This window comes from Orycteropus afer, unplaced genomic scaffold (genome assembly GCF_000298275.1).
Source record: "Orycteropus afer afer isolate SDZICR_OR568_19922 unplaced genomic scaffold, OryAfe1.0 scaffold00003, whole genome shotgun sequence".
Classification (NCBI taxonomy): Eukaryota; Metazoa; Chordata; class Mammalia; order Tubulidentata; family Orycteropodidae; genus Orycteropus; species Orycteropus afer.
The window spans coordinates 29,429,836-29,443,436 of NW_006921590.1; the positions used below are offsets into that span (position 1 = coordinate 29,429,836).

A 13,601-nucleotide genomic window follows, 5' to 3' on the forward strand; every position below is an offset into this window, starting at 1 on the left:
AGCCAAGTGTGTTAAGCATTTGCACCATGTGGGGCCTGCAACAGTATTTACCCTGCTCTCTCTCTTTATTTTTTTTCCCCCATAAGGTAACTATTATCTTCTAGCATATCATATAAGTTACTAATTTATTCTAATTATTTATTGTCTGACTTTTTTTTTTTTTTTTTTGGTTCTCCCCAGCATCTGTAATCGTTTCTGGCACAAAGTAGCTACTCAGCATAATACAAATATTTGATGAAAAATGAATGAATAAGGTGAATAGCTAAATATATGATCATCACAGCCCACATGGGAGACTGACATTTGTCACCTGGTGATGCAGGCTCCATCCATGTCACCTCTCTCTGACCTGGATTTTCTCCACAGCTGTCTTGCTGACAGTGTGCTGCATGAGGAGGAAGAAGAAGACAGCCAACCCAGAGAACAATCTGAGCTACTGGAATAACGCCATCACTATGGACTACTTCAACAAGCATGCTGTGGAGTTACCAAGGGAGATCCAATCCCTTGAAACCTCTGAGGTAATGAGTTCCCCAGAAGTACTGGGCCATGCAGGGGGTGGGAGTGAAACAGGCCACAAAGACAGCCATGAAGCATCTTCTCTTTTCTTGGACCTTGCTACTCAACTGTGGACTAGCAGTATGAGCAACACTAGGAGGTTGCAGGCTCCAAACCTGCCCTCCTGACTCCCAAAAGCCAGAATCTGCATTTTAGGAGGAATCCCCAGGGCTTTCTGTGCATGTTAAAGTTTGGGAAGCACCATTCATGGGACTTTTGGTTTCTGGAAACAAATCAACAAATATTTATTGAGGACCCATTTTATGGCAGATACTGTCTGGAGGCTATGAAAATGAGAGCTTGCTCTCAAGCTCAGATTCCAAGATAGGGTAGGGGAATGACTCCCAAGTATCAGTCAAAAACAAACTAAGGAAGATGCAAGAAGAGTTACAAAAAGCTATTGAAACTCGGGAAAGGAAGTAGTTAATTATGATTGGGCTAATCTGGGAAGCCTGCACAGTGGAAGTACTAGGAAAAATAAACAGATGTTCAACAGGAAGATAAGGCAGTGCATTTCAGACAAAGCCTGAGTGAAGATGGGCATTGTGCTGGGCTCCATGCCCATCAAGAGAGAGAAGAATATAGTGGGTCTGGGGGTATTTGCCAAAGACACCAGGCTGGCCAGTGAGAGAGCTGGGCTTTGAACCCAGGTCTCTCTGACCACAGAGTCTGCTCCTTTTACTCTCACACAAAGGGTGGGGCCAAGTGGGGCAGGAAAGGTAGATGGAGGCCAGGTTAAGCACAGCTTTGAATGGGGTATGATGGAGTTTGGACTTTATTTTTAGGAAGCAGAGGATCGTTGAAAGTTTTGAGCTATTGGGTGATCAATGAATGGGTAACAAAGGAAAGGAAGGGTGAGTGGATGAATGGGTGGAAGTACAAAAAGGCAGAGTAGAAATGGGTATGTCAACAAGGGTGCAATTGAGATGGCCCAGGAGAAAGATGGTGGACATTTGAATAAAGACAGTGAGAGTGGACAAGCATGTTCTCCAGGAGGTACAGCCTCCCTCTGCCCCTGAAGATCCATTCCCCACATCAACAGATGCTGATCTTTCGTGAACATAAATGTGGTCATATCACTCCCATGTTCAAAACCCTTCATTAGCTCCCCATTGCTTTTTTACAGGGACTATGAGGTACCACAAGACCTGCCCCTGGCCCAGGCCCAACTCTCCAGCCTCATGCCCCTTTCCTCCTCATTTGCTAAGCTCCAACCACATTGGATTTCTTTTTGTTCCTTAATGGCATCAAGTTATGTTCCACTCCACACCTGTGCATGAGCTCTGCCCTCTCCTAGAATGTTCTGCCCCTCCCTCTCCCCAGAATCCCATTCTGTTGTTCACCTCTATAACTCCTACCCATCACTGGGGGCCCAGTTTAAATGTCACCTCCTCAGGGAACTCTTCCCTGATCTGCAGTCTGGGTTCATTCTGCTATCATATATTCTCATCTCCTTGTGCATTCCCATCCTGGCACTTATTACTGTTGTAATCAGGTAGCATCTGGTCTGATATTTGTTTAATATCTCTCCACCATTAGAATAGCCAGTTGCCTCCACATTACTAAACCGATTCTAAGCACTCATATTACTCAATCTCCCAACAGCTGTGGAACAGTTGATCATTTCTTCTTAGAATGTCTCTTCTCTGGCATGTGAGGTCCCATACTCTGCTTCCTTCCAGTGCCCTCTCAGTCTCCATGATTGATCCTTTGTCCTTTTCCTGACTTCTCATCAGGCACACCTGGGCTCAGTCCTTCCACTGATTCTCTTCTCTTTCAACTTAGCTCCATGGCTTTTAATTCCACCTCTATACTGTGGACTCTCAAATTCCTATCTCTGGCCTTGATATCTTCCCTTAACTCCAGACCCATATGCCCAACTGTCTGCTGCACATATCTGATGGGCATCTCAAACTCAACATGTCCAAGATGGAACTTTTGATTTCCCCCTCCCTGCTCCCAAATCATCACTGGTGACTGGAAAGCAAAAGTTGGAAACAAAGAAGAATCACCGGTAGTTGGAAAATTTGGCCTCAGTGACAGAAAAAACACTGGAGATCACATAATAGAATTTTGCAAGACCAACGACATTCTTTTCAACAACACAAATGGCAGCTATACACGTGGACTTCACCAGATGGAATACACAGGAATCAGATTGACTACATTTGTGGCAAGAGATGATGAAAAAGTTCAATATCTTCAGCCAAAACTAAACCAGGAGCTGATTGTGGAACAGACCATCAACTGCTCATATGCAAGTTCAACTTGAAGACAATTGAAACAAGTCCATGAGAGCCAAAATATGATCTTGAATTTAGAGACCATCTAAAGAATAGATTTGATGCATTGAATGCCAGTGACCCAAAACCAGAAGAATTGTGGGATGACATCAAGAACATCATCCATGAAGAAAGCAAGAGGTCATTAAAAATTTGAGAAAGAAAAGACCAAAATGGATGTCAGAAGAGGCTCTGAAACTTGCCCTTGAGGGAAGAGTAGCTAAAGCAAATGGAAGAAATGACAAGATAAAAGAGCTGAACACAAGATTTCAAAGAGCAGCTTGAGCAGACAAAGCCAATTACTATAACGAAATGTGCAAAGACCTGGAGTTAGAAAACCAAAAGAGAAGAACATGCTCAGCGTTTCTCAAGCTAAAAGAACTGTGGAAAAAAATGAAGCCTCTAGTAGCAATATTGAAAGATCCTATGGGCAAAATATTGAATGATGCAGGAAGCATCAAAAGAACATGGAAGGAATACAAAGAGTCACTGTACCAAAAAGAACTGGTCAGTCTTCATCCATTTCAGGAGGTGGCATGTGATCAAGAACCAATGATATTGAAGGAAGAATTTGAAGCTGCACTGAAGGAATTGACAAAGAACAAGGCTCCAGGAATTGACAAAATACCCCCTGAGATGTTTCAACAAACAGATGCCCCACTGGAGGCACTCATTCAATTATGCCAAGAGATTTGGAAGACAGCTACCTGGCCAACTGACTAGAAGAGATCCATATTTGTACCCATTCCAAAGAAAGGTGATCCCACAGAATGTGGAAATTATCAAACAATATTATTAATATTGCATGCATGTAAAATCTTACTGAAGAAAATTCAAAAACAGTTGCAGCAGTATATTGGCAGAGAACTTCCCAAAGTGCAAGCTGGATTCAGAAGAGGACGTGGAATGAGGGATATCCTTGCTGATGTCAGATGGATCTTGGCTCAAAGCAAAGAATACCGGAAAGATGTTTACTTGTGTTTTATTGACTATGCAAAAGCATTTGATTGTGTAGATCATAACACATTGTGGATAACATTGAGAAGAATGGGAATTCCAGAACACTTAATTGTACTCATGAGAAACCTGTACATAGACCATTCGAACAGAACAAGGGGACACTGCTTGGTTTAAAATCAAGAAGGGAGTGTGTCAGAGTTGTATACTTTCACCATATTTATTCAATCTATATGCTGAGCAAATCATCTGAGAAGCTGGACTCTATGAAGAAGAACATGGCATCAAGATTGGAGGAAAAATCATTAACAACCTGCGATATGCTGATGACACAACTTTGCTTGCTGAAAGTGAGGATGACTTGAGGCACTTACTGATGAAGACTGAAGAATACTGTCTGCAGTGTGGATTGTATCTCAATATAAAGAAAACAAAAATCCTCACAACTGGACCTATAAGCAGCATCACAATAAATGGAGAAAAAATTGAAGTTGTCAAAGACTTCACACTGCTTGGTTCTATAATCAACACCAATGGAAACAGCAGTCAGGACATCAGGCAATGTATAGCACTGGGCAAGTCAGCTGCAAAAGACCTCTTTCAAGTGCTGAAGAGCAAAGATGTCTCTTGAGGACTAAGGTGCACCTGACACAAGCCATGATATTTTCAGTTGCCTCATATGCATGTGAGAGCTGGACAGTGAATAAGGAAGACCAAAGAAGAATTGATGCCTTTGAGTTGTGGTGCTGGCGAAGAATGCTGAAAGTACCATGGACTGCTAAAAGAACTAACAGATCTGTCCTGGAGGAAGTGCAGCCAGAATGCTCCTTGGAAGCAAGAATGGCCAGACTTCGTCTCACCTATTTTGGTCATGTTGTAAGAAGGGACCATTCCCTGGAGAAGGATGTCATGCTTGGTAAGGTGGAGGGTCAACCAAAGAGGGGAATGCCCCCAATGAGATGGATTGACACAGTGGCTGCAGCAATGGTCTCAAGTATAGCAGGGATTGTGGAGCTGGCACGGGACCAGGTGGTGTTTTGTTCTGCTCATAGGGTCTCTGTGAGTCAGAGATGACTCACTGGCACCTAACAACAACAAACACCCAAACCCAAAATCTTACCTGGTGTTCCTCGGTTAAGTGCATAACACTCCCATTCCCTTTTTCCTTTCACACCATATCTAGTCTGTGAGCAACTCCCATTGCTTCTTCCTTCATAGGTCCTAAGTACAAGCACTTCTCACCACCTGCACTGCTGCCACCCTCATCGAAGCCACCAGCATCTTTCAAATTGTGAAATGCTGCACAAAACAGGCCTCCCCACTACCACCTGGTCTTCTTCAATCAATCATTCATCCCCACAGTAGCATGAATGATCTTTTCAAGGCAGGACATCATGTATGGCTCCCAACCCTCAAGCAGCTTCTCTTCACACTTTGAATAAAATCTAGCCACCTCTTACCACATCCTCCATGATCTGGTGCCAGCCTACCTCCCTGACCCCTCTCCTACCACACTTCCTATTGACTACACACACCAGCCACACTGACGTTTCTGCTGTTCCCCTGATAGCATAAGCTTGTTCCTACCTTACAACTATGCTCTAGCACCTATCTGAAATGCTTTTCTCCTAGAGGCCTCTATGACTTCAACACCAACTACCCAGAGTCAGGCCAGACTTGACAAGGTCAGGGCATACTCTTTCACAAGACTGCCCTGACTTCAGACACCAACCACAAGCCCAGGAGTTCCCAGACCACCCTGACTGCTAACCAGCTGGCTACAAATTCAGAATTTCCACTCCTCGGTTTGGATGATTTGCTGGGCTAACTCACAGAATTCAGGAAAACACTATACTTATGATAACAGTTTTATTAAAGCAAACAGATACAGATGAGGACCAGCCAAAGGGAGAGACCCATGAATGGGTCCCAAAAAAGACTGCTGCTCTTGTCCTCAGAGATGCTTCACCCTCCTGGCATGCTAATATATGACAATACACAGAATATTGTTAAAATCAGACCAAACACGTGTCCCTGCCCAGTGCACAGTGAGGCCAAAACAGTTTACACACCGAGTGATTAAGAGGAGAGAAAATTATTTATTGCAGAGAGGCAATGCAAAGAGACAGAGGCTGTACCCAAATCTGACTCCCCGAATCTAAATTGAATTACAGTTGCTGTAAATTTCAGGAGAGAAGGTTATGCATATTCATAAAAATTCTAGGAATTTGGGCGTGAAATAGTTGATGATTGGCTGAAATTTCCTTTGCCTCAGTTTAAAGGGACAGTCACATACCAGATAAGTCACACCAGCTCCCTGTCATCAACTGATCAGGGCTTAGGGAGAGGGGAGAATGTCAGTTCCCAGCAACTTTGTTCCTGTTTGTCTCACTGCACGTGTCCACGGTCAAGGTTAATTTTCAAGTAGTCCCCTGAAACACATTAATATACTTATCACCTGTTTCTAGGGGGTAACATGGAGACAATGTGTAAATTGACCTTTCCTTCCATTCAGTTCTTAAGGAACTGAGTTATCATGTTTACTTATCTGCCTCCAACTAAGGTCCTATCTGTCTTAACCAGAGTGTGGGTAATAGTTGAGCTTTCATTCTATTCAGTTCCTAAGAAACTGAGTTATCTATTTACTTATCTGCCTTCAACTGGGGATGCAGGCTGAACTTTGACTCCACCCAGTTATACTGTGAACCAGGGAAGCTCATCCAAGTCTCAGTGTCCATAGGTTTTATTGAGGCTTCATTACATGGACTGATTGACTGAATCACTGACCATGTGATTAAAATCTGTCTGGAGCCTTCCCTCCCCTCCCTGAAGGTCAGGAGGATACCATCACCAGAGCTTCAGCTTTCTGATCACATGGTTAGCCTTATTAGCATGGCCAGCCCCATCCTGCATTACCTTATTAGCATAAAATTTCCACTAGCCCACCATTTGTCACCTTATTAGCATCAACTGTCAGGTGTGGCTTAAGGGGCTTGCTGTAAATAATAAAGATACTCAAGTCACTCAGGAAATTAAAAGGGTTTAGAGACTACCTCTCAGGAGCCAGGATCAGAAGCCAACCTAATTCTTTATTACATGTTGGTTGTTGTTGTTATGTGCCGTCGAGTCGGGCCCGACTCATAGCGACCCCTCCTTGGGTTTCCGAGGCAGTATCACTACGGAAGTAGGATTGCCCAACCTTCCTTCTGAGGAGTGGCTGGTGGTTTGAACCACCAGCCTTCTGGTTAGCAGTCAAGTGCCTTAGCCACTATGCTACCAGAGCTCCCTCTTTATTACATACTTCCCTTTAAATCTTTGTTCAAATGCCACTTCCTCACAGAGACCCTCTCTGACTGCTCCATACAAGTTTGAATACTCCTCACTCCCTTATTAGGAGCTCTGGTAGCATAGTGCCTAAGGTACTTGACGGCTAACCAGAAGGCTGGTGATTCAAACCCACCAGCCACTCCTCGGAAGGAAGATGGGGCAATCTGCATCCATAGTGATACTGCCTCAGCAACCCAGGGGTTGCTATGAGTCGGGTCCGACTGGACGGCACATAACAACAACACTCCCTTATTGGTCTCTTTTCATGCTTTATTTTTCTTCACTATGTTTTCACCATCTGGCACAGCATTATTCTTTCTCTGTTGACTGGTTTATTGTCTCTCCCTGCTAGAATATAAGAGGCCTGCAGGCAGGAACCTCTTTTGTTTTGTTTACTGTTCTATAGCAGCACCTAGATCAATGCCTAGTACATGGTAGGTACTTGGTAAAATGTTTATAAATCGTGTTTACTCTGATTTAGCCTAACACAGTAGATGTTCAATAAAATTTTTGACCTAAGGACAAACAAACAGACAGGCTTTTGTGCAGCAGTTGCATGTCTTACATGGCAAAAAGTTTTCCTGTGAGCTGCTATGGTGAATGAAAGAAACGGTAACTTTGCAAAGGGGCTAGCCCCACTTTAAGTGTTACTCTTGCAAAGTGATTAATGAAAACCAAAGCCAAAGGATAGTGCTTGTGAGTGCACTATAGAAAAAGCCTGCTCCTGCAGTGTCCGGATTAGACTGGAAGCAGGACACCCTGGGAGAGCAGCTTGTCCTGGGAGAGCAGCACACAAACCCGTCGTGTGGTCATCACAGAGCCAGCAGCCCAGAACTCAGCTCAGCTGCCGACTTGGTTGTATTTCTGTTCCCTTTCCAGCAGGTTTACTCCCCTCATTCTGTTTTAGTGACAGAAATATGATAATTTGATCCAACTCTCTGGGCTTGCACTATTTGAGAGTAAAGGCAGCAGCCCAGAAGCATGCCCAGAGCCAGGATGGAGAGAGCTGGCACTCCCGTGGACTGCAAACCATCCACAGAGTGATCGTATGGTCACAGACCATGTTCCACCATATTCTGCAACCATGGGACATGTACTACTTAGTGCCTGTCCCTTAGCCACCAACTTTTGAGGCTGCCAAGTGCTTTGCCTAAGCAGATTTCTCTGATACCCTGCTTCCCTTCAATGGTGATGAAAGCAGCAAAACGTGAATCTGGGACTGTGTAGGCAAAATTGTGCTGCCCAAAAGGGATTTGTAAATGTGCGTTCCTTCTTTCTGCTTTTTCCTCCACTTCCTCTTTGTTATGCCTCCCTTTCTCCCCTCTGCCTTTCCTTCTTCCTCCTCCTTTCTTCTTCTTTCTTGCCTTCATTAATCCAAATATTTTCTTTTTGTGCAATAAAACCACCCCACGTGGCTTGCCTCTGGTGAACGCTCACTTGTGAGACCTGGGAAACAACAAGCCAGATCTCAGCCCCAGAGTTGCCCTCCATGGCTCACTCCAAAAGCCCAGTGCGGAAGAAGGATTTGTGTCCCCTGTAAACAGTGGCCTTTCTCTTATTAACCATCGAGCAATGCATAACCCTCAAAAATTGTGTATTGAATGTGTTTTGTTTAAAAATAGCCTTGAGAGAATTCATTGTGGCTTCTTAAAATGAAGACATTACTAAGCAAGTCTGGCATAAGTCAGTTATGCTTAGACCTGTTGTTGAATCTTTGGCCTGGAATGACATGTAAGTTATGAAATTTTATCTGTTAAGAATCAGGACAAGGTCTAACCTCCCCCCCCCCCACATTAAAACCTGGACCTGAATATGAGTGCAGCCATATAGTGGCCAGCAAATGCTGATGTCCTTGGTAGTTGTGACCAGAACCCTGCCAGAGCCATTCAGATGCCTCTGAGGTTGAGCAGGCAGGCTGAATGTTTCTCTACCCACCTACTGTGCCATCACACACAGACACAGATCTGCTGGGCTCAGCACATCTGCTTGGCTCACATGTATAAGAAATGGGCCGCAATTGGGAGCAGGCTTTGGGAGGATTCCACAGTAGGGAGAATTAGCCCTTAGTGACTCGAATTCTGACAGGTAGGTGGCAGGAGAGGACAGAGGGGCTAGAATAGTATGCTCTTCAGGGAGGAACAGCATAGAGGTGTGGCTGGGCCCAGAGATCTGGGAGAGTCAGGAACGGGTGTCTGGGGCCCATGGTGGACCGGATTTGCCCACTGGGACAGTAAGTGAGCACCATGCACGCCATAGTGAGCCATCTCAGACTTTGACCAAGAGAGCAGTGCCTTCTCTAGCAGCCTGGGCTGAAGGTGATTCAGGAAACAGGAAAGCTCTTTAGAAAGCTGCTATAAAAATATGAAAGAGCAAAGAGGGCTCTGCACCTCTGCCATGGCAGCGGGGGATGATGAAAAAGGTTTACCAAGCAGTTCCATGCCGGGATCTGAAATACATGTGCCCATGTGCCCATTTCTTTAATAATGGCCACCTCGTGAGCCCACCCCAGCTCACACCATCTTCTCTCTCTCTCTCTCTCTCTCTCTCTCTCTCTCTCTCTCTCTCCAGGACCAGCTCTCAGAGCCCCGCTCCCCAGCCAATGGCGACTACAGGGACACTGGGATGGTCCTTGTGAACCCCTTCTGTCAAGAAACACTATTTGTGGGAAACGATCAAGTGTCTGAGATCTGACTGCAGCAACCCTCACTTTGCTGTTCCCTACTTTTCATCTATAAATTATAAATATACAAATATATATTATAAATATATCCTTTGTGTAACCCAGACTTAATGAGAAACATTTTCAGCTTTTTTTTTTCCTAAAAATTGTCAACATCTTTTTTATAAGTGTGGTTTAAAGAAACTTTACAGAATGATTCGTGGCTTTATAAAATAAAGGTATTTCTAAGCAAAGCAGTTGCATTGATTGCTTCTCTTGATAACAGTCCTTGAGCACCGGGGGTCCCAAGGGCCCAGGCAGGTGAGGTGAGAGACTGGCCTTCTCCTGTGGAAATTGAAATCCAAGCTGAATGTTAAAATGGTCAAGTGTGTGGGCTATTGAGTGGTTCTTGCTGATTCCTCATGATTTGATGTGACCTATTTCCTCCCCCTTCAAATGCACAGCAGTGGAGGACCTGGGCCACCAAGGACAGGATGGGAGAGTCATGTACAAAGCAGGAAAGGGGAACACACCTCATCACCCCAGAAGACCAGTGCTCTGGAGCCTCACAATGGCACCAACGGCTGTCACATGTAATTCCAGCCAGGTTACCAGAAGCAGGCAAGAGGGGACAGCCCTCAGGAATTGCATGGAGAACATCAAGGTGCCACACGGCCATGTCCCCTAGCATGACACAACAGGGTCTCCCAGGGCAGCCATTGTGAGCTTCCATTGTGCTAACTATGGCACCACCTTTCCCTGGTGGAAAAGTCTTCCCTGTCAGCTCGTTCCTGCTTCCTCTCCACCATCCACATCTGCATTCAACCCTCGTGCCTTTTCCTCGAGAGGAGTTAGTTGCAGATCCCAGCCCACCAGCTTCCACGTGCTTACCCTTTGTCGAGAAGCAAACGTTTATTGAGGTTTCAGGGTTTATTTCTTTTCTCAAAAGGCAGTCTTACTGTGTCCCTTTAGACATGTTTGGGGGAAGTCTGTAATTTCAGAAACCTTCCTCCTGTGATCTTAAATATCCAAGATTGCCAAAGTGAATTGCTTGGGAGAAGACTCCAATATATCTGGACCGACTGGTGGGGTCCGCACATCGACTGGCCATCCATCTGTATATTTTCTCAATGCCGCTAGTCTCTGTCAGGGGTCAGCTGGCTGCATTTCCTACCCAGCATTGCATACAGCAGAGCCAACAGGGGTCAGACCCTCAGAGGCACAAAAAGGATTCCCAGAGATGGGCTGCTCGTCTGTTGTTTTTGCCAATAGATGGGCTGGGAGAGAAGATAACTGCTTTGACACTTCCTTTCTCTAAAAGAAAAATAGTTTAATAGTATATTTTGAATATAGATGCTATTATAGTCAGACTGGGAATTGAACTTGAATGTTGACTCATTTTAGTGTTGCTGTGGTCTTTTATCATGACTTTTTTCTTTATCTCTACCTTTTCCCTTAAAAAAAAAAAAAAAGCCTTCAAAAGTAAGTGTTCTCAATGTTGTATGAACTGCATAACCCGCATTCAGTTTGTCTCTCTTCAAAGACTCTTTGACCCACAAAGAAGCAGGTGAACTGTTGCTCTGAGATTGATTTTCTAACATGTCTGACCTTTCTGACTTTATCATAATACTTCTGTTAGCTATTGCATTTAACATGTCAGTGTGTGTGCGTGTGTGTATATGTAAAGAGAAATCTGTTTGTAAAGTAAAATTATATATAATATATGTAATCAAAGATACATATGTTATATATACTTATGTGGATGTATGACTTATTTTTCCTTATCCACAGAATTCAGCTACCATGTATATATAAATAAACTTATTTTATTAGCCAGAGTATTAAGTTACTAATATATTTTGTGTTCTTTTCATTTTAAAGTAATTTCCTTAAGCGATACCAATACCACCTTACACCCATCTCTATTTTTTTAATGTGATTTAACAGCAAATTGGGTTTTATGGGCATGATGAGTTAGTAGGATTAGCACCTTATCACTTGATAAAACAAATCCTTTAGAATATATTTGTGATTTCTCCAAAAAAGAATCATCTCTGTTAGGGCTTTGAAGACATTGGCATCAGTTAAGGCAGGCCCCCTCCTCACTCTGCCCTCCCAGGGCTCTGTAGAGTTATTATAAACATCCTTAGAGCAGAAGAATCTCAAGTTAACCAGCCACTGAGGGTTGTTCACTGTAGAGAAGAACAATGCCTAGACATGTCACCTTTGCAAACAACTTAATCCATGCCTTGGACCCTTCATTTAACCTTGAATGATACATCCTGGAATTCACAAGACTGAGATCCTTGGGCCAATCAGTATCACCTACAGTGTTGTTGAGTGTCATAGTCTATTCCAACTCCTAGCAAACCCACGTGACAGAACAGAACTGCCGGTAGGGTTTTCTTGACTATAACCTTGATGAAAACAGATCAACAGGTCTTTCTGCCCATGAAGCTGCTGGGTGAATTCAAACCACCAACCTTTTGGTTAGCAGTCAAGTGCTTAACTGTTGAACCAGCAGGGCTTCTTATCACTAACACTACCCACTGCCATTGAGTCAATTCCAACTCATAGCAACCTCCACTGGGTTTCCAAGGCAGAAAATCTTTACAGAAGTAGATTGCCCCATCTTCCTTCCATGGAGAAGCTGGTGGGTTTGACCCACCAACCTTCTGGTTAGCAGACAAATGCCTTAGGCACTGCACCACTAGAGCTCCTATCAATCACTAAAACTAACCAAACTTAGTGTCGTCGAGTTAATTTGACTCACACTAACCAAAAAAAAACCTCACTGATGACGAGTCAATTCAATGACTCCTTAGGTTTCCAAGGTGGTATCTCTATGGAAGTAGATCATCCAGTCTTCCTTCTGAGGAGTGGCTGGTGGGTTTGAACTGCCAGCCTTCTGTTTAGCAGTCAGATGCCTTAGGCACTACACCACCAGAGCTCACTAACACTGTTGCTGTTGTTTGCCATCGAGTCAGACCCAACTCATAGTGACCCCTCCTTGGGTTTCTGAGGCAGTATTACTACGGAAGTAGATTGCCCCATCTTCCTTCCAAGGAGTGGCTGGTGAGTTTGAACTGTCAGCCTTCTGGTTAGCAGTCAAGTACCTTAGGCACTATGCTACCAGAGCTCCTAGGAGGATGTTATTACACAGTCTTACGTGTACTATAACTCTTCAAGGGCATCACAGCAAGATTGCCACATCTAAATAAAGGATACCACTAGTCTTTTGATCAAGTCTTTATCTGTTAATCAAAGAACCAACACTGATAATTATAAAATACCTTTTGTGCCATCTCAAATAAATGAAGTAAAAGAACAAAAAAAAAAGCAGGAGCATTGTGGCATCCTAATCAGCAGCAAGGAAGAGCACACAGGATATTCTTGTAGGGGAGCAGGGTTTCTAACTGCCTACGGTGCCTTGGAAACCCAAGGAGGGGTCACTATGAGACCAACAACAACAACACAGGGCCCTGCTAGGTGACCTGCTCCAGTGGTGGAAAACAGGGCCTGGGTAAGTCACTGGACTAGGATAGGAGTCAGAAGAGGCAGCTCTGCTCCTTTCTGCATATAACACCTTGGGCCAGTCTTTGCAGCTCTCAGGAATAATAGCCAAATGTAGGGCATGTGATGACACTTCCATAGTTGTGCAGTGCACCCCCTGGATGGCAATATATATCAATCCTGTACCTACCTTCTGAAGTTGAATTGAGAAGTCAATGAAATGAAGTCTGGAAGGCACACACTGGGGTGGATTCAGTACGCACTAGAAACCTGCTCCCTTCCCCTTCTCTAACTTAAAATCTGTT

General features: G+C 44.1%; 1 protein-coding gene across 1 annotated transcript in view; it reads left to right on the plus strand.

Moving 5' to 3' along the window:
* The window catches only part of TMEM108 (transmembrane protein 108), a 21,394-nt gene extending 11,579 nt beyond the window's left edge, over positions 1 to 9,815 (plus strand). Inside the window, exons 4-5 of the mRNA XM_007937458.1 lie at positions 367 to 521; positions 9,693 to 9,815. Of these exons, the coding sequence (XP_007935649.1) occupies positions 367 to 521; positions 9,693 to 9,815 (278 nt within the window). The remainder of the gene's footprint in view (positions 1 to 366; positions 522 to 9,692) is intronic.
* The last annotated feature ends 3,786 nt before the right edge of the window (positions 9,816 to 13,601 follow it).